Source organism: Mustela nivalis, assembly GCF_964662115.1.
Source record: "Mustela nivalis genome assembly, chromosome: 10".
NCBI lineage: Eukaryota > Metazoa > Chordata > Mammalia > Carnivora > Mustelidae > Mustela > Mustela nivalis.
The window spans coordinates 82,558,755-82,574,981 of record NC_139029.1 but is presented as its reverse complement, the minus strand read 5'-3'; the positions used below and the strand labels follow the sequence as shown (position 1 = coordinate 82,574,981).

At 38.9% G+C, this 16,227-nt stretch overlaps 1 protein-coding gene across 1 annotated transcript in view; it reads left to right on the top strand.

Moving 5' to 3' along the window:
• FRRS1 (ferric chelate reductase 1) overlaps window positions 1-10,505 on the top strand; it is a 51,013-nt gene extending 40,508 nt beyond the window's left edge. Inside the window, exons 9-16 of the mRNA XM_082686478.1 lie at window positions 464-577; window positions 1,924-2,036; window positions 3,602-3,688; window positions 6,015-6,112; window positions 6,371-6,429; window positions 7,508-7,651; window positions 9,443-9,504; window positions 9,586-10,505. Of these exons, the coding sequence (XP_082542604.1) occupies window positions 464-577; window positions 1,924-2,036; window positions 3,602-3,688; window positions 6,015-6,112; window positions 6,371-6,429; window positions 7,508-7,651; window positions 9,443-9,504; window positions 9,586-9,678 (770 nt within the window). The 3' untranslated portion in view covers window positions 9,679-10,505. The remainder of the gene's footprint in view (window positions 1-463; window positions 578-1,923; window positions 2,037-3,601; window positions 3,689-6,014; window positions 6,113-6,370; window positions 6,430-7,507; window positions 7,652-9,442; window positions 9,505-9,585) is intronic.
• Window positions 10,506-16,227: the final 5,722 nt, after the last annotated feature.

Sequence of the window (16,227 nt, the reverse complement as noted above, 5' to 3'; positions counted from 1 at the left end):
CCAAAAAACCAAAATGCTTTTGTTTGTCTTCTGCCCACCCACTTTGTCCAGGTCCAGTTTCTGTTAGTTTGGTCTAAGATTCCAGATTTTTAAAAGTATTAGTATTTTTGAAGAATTATATTTGACATTTTCAGTGTTTTTTATATTGTCAGTGATCATTTTGACTTCACAGTGTTTGACTGGTTTCTTGCCTACCACCAGCTATTCCAGCACAACTTCTCCATTCTTCGTCCTCATGGTGATTCAGCTGTTGATTGGCTCAGTTATTTCTTTAACATGTTTCAAGATGATCGTGTGTACTGTGATATACATTTACATGGCTTTTGTATATGAGTGTCATCCCTGATGATATTTATTTATTTCTTATCACCTTAAGAAAGACTGTTTTTGTGCCATGCCACTGTTTTTCCATTCCTTCTCTCTTGAGGAAGTAATTCTTCATTTCCTATCTTTGAAATTTCAGGTCGAATTTACAAGCACTCTCAGCAACCTTTGATTACATATGAAAAACATAATGTGACAGACGATCCGAAGAGCGTGGGAGGATCCCATTCTTTATTCCTTCTGAAGGCTCATGGTAAGTTACATGGGAAGTATTTTTACTACTTTGTGCAGGAAATTTACCTGATGACCCAGTGCTGGCTGGATTAGGAATGGTGGTGGGTATAATTTACCAAATGTTTATCAGTCTTCCATGTTTAAATATTAATATTTGCAAGTAGCCATATCTGTCTTAATGTTTGCAACTTTTTATTAAAAATGGAAAGTAGAGATAATTAGTGGTTTTAACCCTGGCTGTACATTAAAATCACTAATGGAGCTTTTAAGACATCCATAATTTTTCAAGAATGCCCTAGTTATTTCTAACCTTAGCCAGAGTTGAGTATCTGGGTTAATCAATTTAATTTTTGTAGCACCTTAATTAGGCCATTTATTAAAATGAAGGCTTGTAATAGAAGAGTGCTTTGTGATTTTGATTGTCTAACAGTAGTTTGGCTTCAAAGATACAGTTTGGCTGAAGAACTGACCAGCATATAAGTAATTAAGGGCATACAAATTACTCAATGCTACACATATGATGATTTTAAACATGAAATGATTAAATGATTAAAATAATGAAATTAACCATGTTGGAAGAGCAGTAGCCTAAAACAAAACTCTAACATGCTCTGGTTCTGCAGATGAAAGTTGATTCCATTTGAAAAGTAGCCTGGTTTTTTGTTGAAAAGATGGGATTCAAAAGTAGGGGAATAGTGAAGTGTATACTTGTATGGGGAGGGGATGTCCTTATTTGATATATTTATTTCCTTTATATTCTCCAGAGTTATTCTGTTCAGTAGAGTTTTAATAAATGCCATCATAGTTAAGCTTGAAAATAATTTTATTATTGGCAATTTGCTTCTACAAGTAGCTCCAGGGGGACAGTAATTGGATTCTGCACATAATCTGCCTATTTGTTTTTCACTATTTTGGAATGAGAAGTGAGAAGATGCTCGTAGACCTGCAGAAGGGCTGTATTATTGTCCTGGTTAAGGGTACAGTTGCTGAAGCCAGACTGGGTTTGATTCCCAACTTTGTAACCTTAGGCGAGTTACTTAACTTAACTTCTTTCTTCCTCAGTTTCCCCATCCAGCAAAAGTAGAATAATCATTATAACTACTGAATGGGATTGTTTTAAAGATCAATTAGAGTAATACATGTGAAGCACTCAGTGCCTGGCACAGGGTAGGAGTGATGGAAGTGTTAGCTATGAGAAGTAGTAGTGGTGGTGGTAGAAGCTAGGATATGCAGGGTATTTTTAGGTTATACTTAATGTTCATTGAATCTATTTCCTTAGTTGTTTTCTATGTTCTGAACATTTGGTGTGGTCTTTAAGAAACAGCTTGGGTTGTGATGTCAACCATTCTGTCTTTCCACCTGCAGGTGCCTTAATGTTTGTGGCATGGATGACTACCGTGAGCATAGGTGTGCTCACTGCTCGGTTCTTCAAATCTGTTTGGTCAAAGGCTTTCTTTGGTCAAGCAGCTTGGTTTCAGGTAGGCGGGAGAAAAAGTTGAATGAAATTTCCATATTATTTGAACATTGTGATATGAAGACATACGCAGTATGTGGGTTTTTTTCCCCTGTGTGTGTGTGTATGTGTGTGTATGATTCTAGTTGTAGTTGTGGAATCTTAATAATTCCTTCAGTTTGCCCTTTGGTTTCCTAACCAGTTGAGAAGAGACGTAAGATGCTTGGTGGTGGTCAAAATAGAGACAGCTTTATGAGGGTCAGGCCGGATTGGAGAAGGTCTCAGGGCCATGTGCATCCCTTTGTAACATAAACTTTGGGACCCAAAGATCTGACTTGAATGTCTATTGGCCGAGGTAGAGCCTGCAGGAGCATTTGTGCACTGCCCTCCCTAAGTGCAGTTAGGTCAGGGAGGATGGGAAAGCTGAAGACCGAAGTAGCAGGTGTTAATGCATTTCCAAACAGGGGCCTGTCCTGTGGTTGGTGCCTGCAAATGTTAGACTGTCCTTCACTCACTAATCAAGATCATCTATTTCCTCTGTGGGTGGGAAGAGGAGCTAGAAGTGTTTCTTTTCATGCTGCCCCTTTGTATGGGATGAAGAGGCAGTTTCATAATAGAAAGACAAGAGTCAATAAGCCTGCTTCAAAACAAAGCAAAGCAAACCTTCCCTTTCGCATGTCGTGGACTATAGATGTTGCACCTCTAGTGGAAGATCAGTGCGTCTGTGCTGAGATGAAGGTACAAGTCTGCTTTTGAGAAAATGCTGCTTATTGAAACAGTTTGAACTTTGTAAGGGTATTCTTGAAACTTAATGTTGATATATGTTGGTAGCCTTTAAGACTTACCTTATCTAGCCTGTTTTCTCACTACTGGCTGGTGGGGTCCATCTGTTTTATATGTTCTTCTACTGCTATGTGCCTTGCTCATCTCTGCCTCTTTCTGTCTCATCTGCTCGTATGGATATTCCCAGTTGGAAAAATCTTTGTGTCTCCACTTTATCAGTTCAGTTCTCTACTGCCTTTCAAATCCGGATGTGCCTATATGTAGTGTGATACATAGAGCGATTACGTGTCCTCCTTTCCCCGAGACGGTTTCTGTTTGCACCATTTATCCTGACATACTCAGTTGACAGTGTCCTTCCACTCGTATAATTTAGACAAGGAATTGACATTGCATGTACGTTTCTCTCATCTGCTCACTGTGTGCTAAGCTCCTCAGGAGACAGTATTTTCTGTTTCCTTGCTGTCCCAGAGTATCTGGTACAGCACTGTCCTTGGCGGTGGAACTTAACAAAGGAAGGAAATGAAGGACTTTTGGCAAGTAGGCGTGCTCCATGTGTGAAGCAGTCGTTCTTGCTGCTCTGTGCAGATGAAATCATGGCAAATGCTTTTGAATGACGAAGATGGCAGCTCAGAGTTTAAGTTCAGTCATTTACCAAACTGTTTTTTTTTTTTAAGCTCAATGTAAATGGTGACTAGATGTTCATCGAATGCGTGCCTTCTGTGAATGCCACCCCACGGTAATGCCAACACCGTCCTCGTCCTCTTTCCTAGTTAATTGAATTCTCCTGGTGCCATTTCACCCTTGCAGGTGCATCGGGCGCTCATGTTCACGACCACCACACTTACCTGCATTGCTTTTGTTCTGCCTTTTGTTTACAGAGGAGGCTGGAGCTCGGTAGGTATCTCTTAAACAGGATGTTTCTTTCTTTCTGTTTTTTTTTTAAAGATTATTTATTTATTTGCCGGGGGGGGGGGGCAAGTAGGCAGAGAGGCAGGCAGAGAGAGAGAGGGGGAAGAAGGCTCCCTGCTGAGAAAAGAGCCCAATGTGGGGCTCGATCCCAGGACCCTGAGATCATGACCTGAGCTGAAGGCAGAGGCTTAAACCACTGAGCCACCCAGGCAGGATGTTTCTATAGAAATTCATTTTGATGTTGCTGTTTCATTCTCCGAAGAGAGCTTAAAAGATATTTCTGCATGCATCTCTCTTTCTTTTTTTAATCATCTGGCGACTGTTCCATATGGCTGGGGGGTCTGGGGGAGATCGACGTTGTCATTGCAGGTTACTTGGTAATGAAATATATATATGTATATATATACATTTAAGATTTTATTTATTTATTTGACACAGAGAGAGAGTAGGCAGAGGGGCAGGCAGAGGGGGAGGGGGAAGCAGGCTCCCCGCTGAGCAGAGAGCCCCATGGGGGACTCAATTCCAGGGCCCAGAGATCATGACCTGAGCCGAAGGCAGAGACCAGACATCATGACCCACTGAGCCACGCAGGTGCCCATAGGCTGCATCCAATGTTATGAAGACTCCACATAGCTTGGGTGAATTTTCTCACTATGGAGCAGTGAAAATTCACAGTGTGATATCTAAGGAACATGAACACTGTAAGTGTTTTTCTCTAATACTATGATTGCCAGTAAGCTAATGACAGAGCAATGATATTTACTGGTATGCTCACTGGTGTATCTTAAGCACCCAGAGCAGCTTCTGGTATATAGTTAAGTCCTCAGTAAAGAATGAATGAATGAGGAAGGCTTACTGAGAATAAGTGATATACCTAAGGTCAGATCTGTGCTTCCATGACAGTTTTCCAATTTTATAGCTGGCCTGAATGCGATCTCAAACTTTAGTATTTCAGTTTGGACTGTTGTTATAAGGGCAAGATTGATAAATCATGGGTTACTAGGAAGCCTCCCTCCTGCTTTTTAGGTAGTTTCTGAATTGGTCAACCTGTTTTTTTTTTTTAAAAGGAAATGGTGATGATTTTCTGGTATGAGCCTAGACAGCAGAAACTTACTTTATGCAGGTATTTGGGACAAGGGTATTGCTTATTTTGTAAGTTTTGTAGTTTGCAGTCTTTGCAGTTAGTGAATCAGATCGTATAAAGGGGAAATTATAATAACTACCTCACAGGCTTTTTGAGAATTGAGAATTAATTAGCTGAAAGAACTTAGGATTGTTCCCTGCACATTCTAAGCACATACCGGAATTTTATTGCTCTTGTTACTGTGGTTTTATGAAATAGAGACACTTTCCCTCTCCATGGTCCTGGTTATAATTTTATCCACATATAACCGAGGCCATAACTTGAGCGTGTTTTTATACTGTTCTTTTGTCAGCTTATCCTGTTGAGCAAAGCTTCCCATCATGAGTAGAAACTATTACACCCTTGTTCTAGATCACAGATTTTAGAGCCTACCCATGCATGGCAGTCAGTGACAACAGACTGTAATGTTCCCCCATCTAAACATGTCACAGGTTAGAGCATGTCCTTAGTCCCTCTCTAAGTTTTTAAGTGGAATAATTGTGCCAAGTGGTCTGACCCAACCATCTGCTGTTTTAAGCAGGCATGTGGCATCTCTAAGGGAGGAGTGGAGCTGACAGTGTTGAGATACTTTGCTGATGTTTTTTCTCAGGTTATCCCTCCATTCTGAACCAAGGACCTGAGATTTTCATGCAGTGGCTACCTGGGTTATTCATTCATTCAATGTTTATTGAGTGACTAAGGCTCTGTTAAGCAGTTGAGTTACAAAGGATCATCTAGAACCTTCAGCTCAGGGAAACACAGAGTTCTAAACAAAATTACTGTACATCGGGGTGATTGCTCTTGGCATGGGGATACTAACTAGTCGTAGGTGGGCTGTACGGGTGTTGGTAATCATCTAACATCCTGATGGGGGTGAGGCAGCACTCTGCGTGGACCGCACCACAACCATTTACACATTGGACACACTATTTGATATCTCTAAGCCTCAGTTCCCCATGAGTGGGGTAATAATAAGTGTCAAGCATTGTAGTGAGCATCAGTAATAATGTATATGAAGTACATGCCTGGTATATAGTAGGTGCTCAGTGAATGGTCCTGTTCTATTAGCAAATGTTTTAAGCGACAGAAAAACGCTAAGAATACATCATTTGTGCATCTTATTTTTAACTTGAGGATTTAATTTGCTGGGCGAGATCGAGACCATTAAAATGATGTAACTTTGTTCAGTATGCAGGTTATCATCCGTACCTTGGTTGCATAGTGACGATTTTAGCGGTTCTTCAGCCTCTTTTGGCAGCCTTCAGGCCTCCTTTACATGACCCAAGGTACTTACTTAACAGCTTTTCTGTATAAGTGGTCTTAACGTGGATCTCATTACTTGGTGAACTAATTCCTTTTTAAGTAAAAACACTTTGCATTTTGTAAAATTCAGTGATAAACTATGTTTACTTTAAAGGGTTTTAAAACATATTTCAGATACCTAATTCCTAGGCAATAGGGGAAATTGCTTGCTTTTTATTCTCTTGGGAGTTAATTGTAGTTCTGTCACTTCTGAGAATGCTGACTGGTTCTTTATTTGGTAGAAGGCAAATGTTTAACTGGACTCACTGGAGTGTGGGCACAGCTGCTAGAATAATAGCAGGTAAGTGATTGTGATGCCACTTACTCATATATAATTGCTGGTGGTTTATATTGCAGGGGGTAATTTGGCTTAAATGATTTTTGGATGTATTAGTAATTGGAGTAATTGGTTGTTGAGGAGAGATCAGCCTTAAACGTTGAAATCTAGAAAGTAATTTCTAGAGGTGACTAAGTCATTATTTCAGTGTTAAGTTTAAGGTTTTTGAAATGGCTTTAAAACTTTTTCTTCAAAGGCTCGTGGTTTTTTTTTTTTTGGTTTTTTTTTTTTTTTTTTTTTTTTAGCATTTGCCTTTGCCCACAGAACAAGCTATGTTAATGGCCAAATGCTCAAGTTGAAGGTCATTTGTGAGTTGGGCTGAGGTGGGCTGGGGGTGTCCCAGCCTTCTGTCTGCAGGTCCTCTCCATGGGGATGGTGCCTTCCAGGGAAGGGTGATTTTCAGAAGTCAAGTATGGTTATCCAGTATTTTTTGATGCTTTGTATAATAAATACCTAAACTGATACCTCCTACGCTTACATTTTGATAGTCTTTGGGGGTTCTTCGTGGAAGGAGGAGGATAGTCAGCAATGATTTCCATACGTTTCTCCCTTTCCTACACTGCAGACTTAAAAAACTTTTTGGAAAGTTTGAGCGTCTCTCTCTCTCTCTTTTTTTTTTTTTTAAATATTTAATTTATTTATTTGACAGAGATCACATGTAGGCAGAGAGGCAGGCAGAGAGAGAGGAGGAAGCAGGCTCCCTGCTGAGCAGAGAGCCCAATGCGGGGCTCAATCCCAGGACCCTGGGATCATGACCTGAGCCGAAGGCAGAGGCTTAACCCACTGAGCCACCCAGGGGCCCCTTGAGTGTATCTTTTTAAACAATTTATAGATCATAAGTATAATTTCCCATCTTACCGTTTCTCGTCTTACAATAAAAAAAAAGACTGAGTTTATTATTTGGTCTTAAACATTAGTCTAATTCATCTCATAAACTCTTTTGTTGTGTTTTACTTGATATAATACACACCCATGTACTCACATAATTACCTCTCTTGAGGGGGACTACATTTGAATAGATACATTTTTCTTATACATGTAGTGGCAGCAATGTTCCTGGGAATGGATTTACCAGGACTAGATCTTCCTGGCCCGTGGAAAACCTATGCAATGATTGGATTTGTAGCCTGGCATGTTGGGACAGAGATTGTTCTGGAGATGCATGCCTACCGACTCTCTCGAAAAGGTAACCTGCTCAAACAGCTATGTTATGTAGAATCACCTTTATACAAACTCCAGGAATGTAATTAGTTTGTAGATACTGATGGTTGACTCTTACAGGGTAGCTCACTGAAAATGTCTGTGGTGATTAGTCAGTGTTAGAACTCATGGAAATATTCTGCTCTTGTGGTTTTGATACTCATTTGCATTTGTGAGGGGAAAAAAGGTAATGATCTTAGGTTTTAGGGAAGAAGTCTTTTGTGATAAATACTTATTATGTTGCATGCTGGTCTGACTTGGAGCCCGTCCACACCGAGAATCCTGAATGCGTGGAGCTAAGAGAACCCAGAAGTAGAGGAAGAAGAGATGTCCAAAGTCAGCACAGGGCAGAGCTGCAGGCTGACTTTGCCTATTTGATAAACTTGCCATGTGCTAACAATTCGGTTGCCATCTACATCATATATAGCTAGCTAACTAGGCAAGTGGGATAGGAAAAACTTCTTTTGCCCAGCGTTTTCTTTTCTTTTCTTTTTTCTTTTTAACTACTTTTAAATTTTTATTTATTTATTTTTAAAAAAGATTTTACTTATTTATTTGACAGAGAGAGAGATCACAAGTAGGCAGAGAGGCAGGCAGAGAGAGAAGAGGAAGCAGGCTCCCTGCAGAGCAGAGAGCCTGATGTGGGCCTCGATCCCAGGACCCTGGGACCATGACCTGAGCCGAAGGCAGAGGCTTTAACCCACTGAACCACCCAGGCACCTTTAACTATTTTTTTAGAAGATTTATTTATTTTTTTGACAGAGAGAGATCACAAGTAGGCAGAGAGGCAGGCAGAGAGAGAGGGGGAAGCAGGCTCCCCGCTGAGCAGAGAGCCCAACGCGGGGTTTGATCCCAGGACCCTAGGACCATAACCTGAGCCAAAGGAAGAGGCTTAACCCACTGAGCCACCCAAGTGCCCCTTACCCAGACTTTCTAATGGCAAGTCTGTATCGATCTTAGTGCCAAATGGACCTTAGACAGGGTCAAGATACCTACAGCTATTAGGAATGGAGACATTAGTAGAGACTTCGTGTCACTTTAAACTAGCTGGGCTTCTGAGCTGTGTCCTTTGTGTCTTATTTAGTTCCAGCCTCCTAAATGATAAGTTAAGGGGGACTTCTAAAAATAGGACCTTTTAGGTTTTTTTTTTTTTTTTTTTTTTTATTTATTTGACAGACAGATCACAGGTAGGCAGAGAGGCAGGCAGAGAGAGAGAGAGGAGGAAGCAGGCTCCCTGCTGTGCAGAGAGCCCAATGTGGGGCTCCATCCCAGGACCCTGGGATCATGACCTGAGCCGAAGGCAGAGGCTTTAACCCACTGAGCCACCCAGGCGCCCCAGGACCTTTTAGTTTTCAATCTAGGAGCCTGGAAAACTTTTAGGAGGCTAGTACTAAATATCTATCCTGCCATTTTTGATTCACAGTAGAGTCACATCCATAGGGTTTCTGATGGCCACTGAATTATGGCTTGCTATTTAAAATATATATGTACTTAAAATGTTGTTTGTTAAAACTTTGATATGATGTTTACTGACCAGGAGAAGGGGCATATTTTAAGTCCCTTGATAAATATGTTCTGTAGCCAGCTTGTCCCAATTTGTGAGAACCTTACATGTTCAGGAAGTTTGCAATGTTTGGTAGCTTGACATGGGAGAATATATATACCTGGAAATCAACAAATGCTACACATGGACTTTTTTTTTTTTTTTTTTTTTTTTTTGAGTTGGTTTACTGGCATACTCACGGGCCTTACAAACTTATATTGTTGTTTTTGACAGTTGAAATATTGGATGATGCCAGAATTCAGATCCTTCAGTCATTTACTGTAGCTGAAGCAGAAGTAAGTCCCCCTTTTCTTATTTATTGGCACAAACCTTGATGAGAGTTGTTTCTTTCTTTCACGTCTCAATTTTTCTTCCAGGGTCATGCTTTTAAAAAGGTGGTGTTTGCAGTTTATGTCTGTGGGAATGTGACTTTTCTCATCATCTTCTTATCTGCAATCAACCGACTCTGAGCAAGCAAAGACCTTGGCTTTTGCAGACCAGATGATAATGATCATTAAGCCAAAGAAACTTGAAGCCTGTACTGACTGCCTGCGCAGCGTAGCATGAGTTCTGAATTGGAAGAGCAGCTCACATCTGCAGAGGAATTCTGAGGTGTGGTCTTTAGAAATCCTCTGTCAGCAGGGTTCTACGGACTCTAAAAAGGACGTAAAGCCTTTATGTGTGATTCTGAGCGTTACCAAGGAGGTTGTCCTTGAGGAGAAATGACTCTCAGGTATTTTCCATGATGAGATTTCTAGAATGCTGGCATTTAAGAGAAGAACTATTTGGAAAGACAGAAATGATGTCATTTGGAGGAAATGGAGATTGTATTAAGTTGAATATATTTTGGACTATAAAGGTGCTGTTTTAAAGAAAAATTTATGCTAGTTTATCTGAATGGTCTTTCTTAAGACTTTTTTGGGGGCACACTGTGTTTTTCAGTCCAGTTTTTTGAACATGTCCTTTTTTCTGTGTATTCTGTCACTTCTTTGGTAAAGGTGGAAATGGGGCTAACTCCATTTTATTAACATTTAAATATATTTAAATATATTATATACCTTATATATTAAATTATATTTAAATATATTAACATTTAAATATATTATGAATATTATAATTTCTTAGCAGTGAAATACAAGTGTGCATCTTCTGCTTAAGACTGTATTTTTATATACAGTTACAGGGCTGAAAGGACATTTTATATATTAATTTTTTTGACTCTTAGGATTTACGTCCTAGCTTTTGGAGACTGTAGAATTGCATTTCAAAAGTAATAAAATTTACCCTTGTGAATATATTTAGCAGTTACTCTTCTTTCTTTGTAATAATAAATAATATGGATGGTTCTTTTTTTTCAGAAGTTCCTGGTGCTGTAATGAATTAGAATATCAGTGTTATTCTGCTTCCTATTTCAATAATCTTTTTTTAACCGCTGGGTTTCATATTTGCTCTGGGGACTTCTTAGCCAGTGGGTGGCGCCATAGTATCAAAGTAATGCTTTGGTCCTGTTTCATTGTGTTGTTACTCATTTTTAGTACTTAGATAAGTAATACCATGGTGTGGCATTTCCCTTAAATTCACCAATCTTTACTTGAAAAGTTTCTGCCTTTTTGGGAAGTGTGAGGGGGTTGGAGGTGTGAGTTAGAAACTGAAATTAGGGACTGTTACTATTTTTCTGGTTACATTTCCATTTGTTTTCTACCCATGATTATTTGTAACAGTTGCTTGGTTGTTCCATTTACGTTCATCTGATGCTGTGACAAATGACTATATCTTAAGCAGAGGAAGCAAGCAAAACTGGACATAACTAAAAAAATATTTAGGAGGGCATATTTTATGTTTTAGGTGTTCTGTCTGATTGTCTTACAGTTTCTGCTTGGTCCAAGTACCTATTTTACATTTGGCGTGAATAATATCCTTGTCTGTGTATTCTACATCTTTAATGGGGTAAAACAATGTGAAGTTTCAATTTTGTTCCTTATATAAGTGTTTATCCTACATAGCTTAGGGTTGAGATGTGAATCTTCTGTATTCATGTTCTGTGAGTGGCAGGCTATTATTTACAGCTTAAACTTTCCTTTTAAGTAGTTTCATTAAAACCATTTTTTTAATATAGAAAATTAAATGTGTACTAAAATATTTTCCTCTAGGTTTTAATTATAAGGGGCTTAAAGGTTAATAAATTACTTTTTAAATTATTAGCCAGCAAATAAACTTCTTTTAAATAAATTATAGTCTGTATATGCAAAGAAGACTTCCTTTGTTTCTTCTTTCTTTTTCATATTTATTTATTTATTTATTTATTGCCTTAAAAAAAAAAAAAAACAACGTATAATGCAGTATTTGCTTCAGGGGTACAGGTCTGTGAATCATCAGTCTTGTACAGTTCACAGCACTCACCATAGTACATATCCTCCCCAGTGTCCATAACATAGCTACCCCTCCCTCCCTGCCCCACCCCCCCAACCCTCAGTTTGTTTCCTGAGATTAAGAGTCTCTTATGGTTTGTCTCCCTCCCTGGTCTCGTCTTTTTTCATTTTTTCCCTCCCTTCTGCCCATGACCCCTCCCCCCTCCCCCTGCCCCTCAAATTCCTCATATCAGAGAGATCATATGATAATTGTCTTTCTCTGATTGACTTATTTCACTTAGCATAATACCTTCTAGTTCATCCATATGGTTGCAAGTGGCAAGATTTCGTTTTTTGATGGCTGCATAGTATGCCGCATCTTCTTTATCCATTCATCTGTTGATGGCCATCTAGGTTCTTTCCATAGTTTGGCTAGTGTGGTTATTGCTGATATAAACATTCAGGTACACATGCCTTTTCAGATCACTACATTTGTATCTTTAGGGTAAATACCCAGTAGTGTGATTTCTGGGTTGTAGGGTCGCTCTATTTTCAACTTTTTGAGGAGTCTCTGTACTGTTTTTCAGAGTGGCTTTACCAACTTGCATTCCCATCAACAGTGTAGGATCCTCGCCAACATCGGTCCTTTCTTGACTGGTTTATTTGAGCCATTCTGACTGGTGTGAGGTAGTATCTCACTGTGGTTTTGATTTGTATTTCCTTGACGCCAAGTGGTATTGAGCACTTTTTCATGTGTCTGTTGGCCATCTAGATGTCTTCTTTGCAGAAATGTCTGTTCATGTCTTCTCCCATTTCTTCATTGGATTATTTGTTCTTCGGGTGTTGAGTTTGATAAATTCTTTAGAGATTTTGGATCCTAGCCATTTATCTGATATGACATTTGCAAGTATCTTCTCCCATTCTGTCGGTTGTCTTTTGGTTTTGTTGACTGTTTCCTTTGCTGTGCAAAAGCTTTTGATCTTGATGAAGTCACAACAATAGTTCATTTTTGCCCTTGCTTCCTTTATCTTTGGCAATGTTTCTAGGAAGAAGTTGCTGTGGGTGAGTCAAAGAGGTTGCGGCCTATGTTCTCAAAGATTTTAATGGATTCCTGTCCCACACTGAGGTCTTTAATGCATTTTGAGTTTATTTTTGTGTGTGGTGTAAGGAAATGGTCCAGTTTCATTCTTCTGCATGTGGCTGTCCAATTTTTCCATCACCATTTGCTAAAGAGACTGTCTTTTTTTCATTGGACATTCTTTCTTGCTTTGTCGAAGATTAGTTGACCATAGAGTTAAGGGTCCATTTCTAGGCTCTCTATTCTGTTCCATTGATCTATGTGTCTGTTTTTGTGCCAGTACCACACTGTCTTGATGATTACAGCTTTGTAATAGAGGAATTGTGATGCTGCCTACTTTGCTTTTGAAATCTGGAATTGTGATGCTGTGATGCTGGAATTGTGATTCTTTGCTTTTCCTTTTCAACATTCCTCTGGCTATTCAGGATCTTTTCTGGTTCCATATAGATTTTAGGATTATTTGTTCCATTTCTTTGAAAAATATTTATGATATTTTGATAAGGATTTCATTAAATGTATAGATTGCTTTTGGTAGCATAGATATTTTTACAACATTTGTTCTTCCAGTCCATGAGCATGTAAAGTTTTTCCATTTCTTTGTGTCTTACTCAATTTTTTTCATGAGTACTTTATAGTTTTCTGAGTACAGATTCTTTGCCTCTTTGGTTAGGTTTAATCCTAGGTATCGTATGGTTTTGGTGCAATTGTAAATGGGATCGTCTCTTTAATTTCCCTTTCTTCTGTCTTGCTCTTGATGTATAGACCTGTAACTGATTTCTGTGCATTGATTTTACATCCTGACACTTTACTGAATTCCTGTATGAGTTCTAGCAGTTTTAGAGTGGAGTCTTTTGGGTTTTCCTCATAAAGTATCATATCATCTGCAAAGACTGAGAGTTTGACTTCTTTGCTGATTTAGATGACTTTTTTCTTTTTGTTGCCTGATTGCTAAAGCTAGGAGTTCTGGTACTATGTTGAATAGCAGTGCTGATAGTGGACATCCCTGCTGTGTTCCTGACCTTAGAGGAAAAGCTCTCAGTTTTTCCCCCATTGAGAATGATATTCACTGTGGGTTTTTCATAGATGGGTTTGATGATATTGAGGTATGTATCTTCTAACCCTACACTTTGAAGAGTTTTGATCAAGTTTGAGTTGGATCTTTGATCAAGAAAGGATGCTGTACTGTGTCAAATGCTTTTTCAGCATCTATTGAGAATATCATATGGTTCTTGTTCTTTCTTTTATTAATGTATTATATCACATTGATTTGTGGATGTTGAACCAACTTTGCAGCCCTGGAATAAATCACACTTGGTCATGGGATGTACTGTTGGATCCTATTGGCTAGTATTTTGATGAGAATATCTGTATTCTTGCTCATCAAGGATATTGATCTGTAATTCTTCTTTTTGGTTGGCTCTTTGTCTGGTTTTGGGATCAAGGTAATTCTGGTTTTGGGATCAAGCTCATAAAATGAGTTTGGAAGTTTTCCTTCCATTTCTATGTTTTGGAACAGTTTCAGGAGAATAGGAGTTAATTCTTCTTTATGCATTTGGTAAAATTCCCCTGGGAAGCGATCTGGCCCTGGGCTCTTGTTTGTTGGGAGATTTTTGATGACTGCTTCAATCTTCTTACGGATTATGGGTCTGTTTATGTTTTCTATTTCTTCCTGGTTCAGTTTTGGTAGTTTATATGTCTCTAGGAATGGATCCATTTCTTCCAGTCATATTTGCTGGCATATAGTTGCTCATAATATGTTCTTATAATTGTATTTCTTTGGTGTTGGTTGTGATCCCTCCTCTTTCTTTCATGATTTTTATTTATTTGGGTCCTTTCTCTTTTCTTTTTGATAAATCTGGGCAGGGGTTTATCAATCTTACTAATTCTTTCAAAGAACTAGGTCCTAGTTTCGTTGATTTGTTCCATTGTTTTTTTGGTTTCTATTTCATTGATTTCTGGTCCAATCTTTATTATTTATCTTCTCTTCCTGGGTTTAGGCTTTCTTTGCTCTTTCTCTAGGTCTTTTAGGTGCAGGGTTAGGTTGTATACTTGAGACCTTTCTTGTTTCTTGAGAAAGGCTTGTATTGCTATACAGGTTCCTCTCAGGACTGCCTTTGCTGCATCCCAAAGATTTTGAACAGTTGTGTTTTCATTTTCATTTGTTTCCATGAATTTTTTCAATTCTTCTTTAATTTCCTGGTTGACCCATTCATTCTTTAGTCAGATGCTCTTTAACCCTAGGTTTTTTAGTTCTTTCCATTTTTCCTCTTGTGATTGAGTTCTAGTTTCAGAGCACTGTGGTCTGAAAATATGCAGGGAATGATCCCAAGTACTGGTTGAGACTTGATTCGTTATCCTGGGTGTGATCTATTCTGGACAATGTTCCATGTGCACTAGAGAAGAAGGTGTATTCTGTTGCTTTGGGATGGAATGTTCTGAATACATCTATGTGTCCATCTGGTCCAATGTGTCATTTAAGGATTTTATTTCCTTGTTGATCTTTTGTTTAGATGATCTGTCCATTTCAGTGAGGGAGGTGTTAAAGTCTCCTACTATTATTGTATTATTGTTGATGTATTTCTTTGATTTTTGTTATTTTTTTTGTTTGTTTTTTAAAGATTTTATTTATCTATTTGACAGAGATCACAAGTAGGCGGAGAGGAAGGCAGAGAGTGAGAGAGGAGGAAGCAGGCTCCCTGCTGAGCAGGGAGCCTGATGTGAGGCTCAATCCTTGATGTGGAGCCCTGGGATCATGACCTGAGCTGAAGGCAGAGGTCTTAACCCACGGAACCACCCAGGCGCCCCTGATTTTTTTTATTAATTGCTTTATATAAGTGGCTTCTCCCATGTTAGGGGCATATGTGATTTAGTGTCCTTCTTCATCAACTAGTAGAGTCTTTGGGTTAAATAATCTAATTTATCTGATATAGGGATTGCTACCCTGGCTTTCTTTTGATGTTTATTAGCATGGTAAATTGTTTTATACTCCCTCACTTTAAATCTGGAGGTTCCTTTGGGTCTAAAATGAGTTTCTTGCAGACAGCATATTGATGGGTCTTGTTTTTTAATCCATTCTGAAACCCTGTTTCTTTTGATTGGGGCATCTAGCCCATTTACATTCAGAGTAACTTGAAAGATACGAATTTAGTGCTGTTGTATTGCCTATGAGGTGACCATTACTGTATATTGTCTCAGTTCCTTTCTGGTCTGCTACTTTTAGGCTCTCTCTTTGCTTAGAGGACCCCTTTCAATATTTCCTGTAGGGCTGGTTTGATGTTTGCAAATTCTTTTAGTTTTTGTTTGTCCTGGAAGCATTTTATCTCTCCTTGTATTTTCAGTGACTGCGTAGCTGGATATAGTATTCTTGGCTGCATATTTTTTTGTTTAGTGCTTGGAATATATCATGCCAGTCCTTTCTGCCCTGCCAGGTCTCTGTGCATAGGTCTGCTGCCAATCTTTCTACCACCATATGTTACAGACCTCTTGTCCAGAGCTGCTTTCAGGATTTTCTCTTTGTTACTGAGACTTGTAAGTTTTACTATTAGATGACAAGGTGTGTACATATTTTTATTGATTTTTGAGGGGGGAATTCT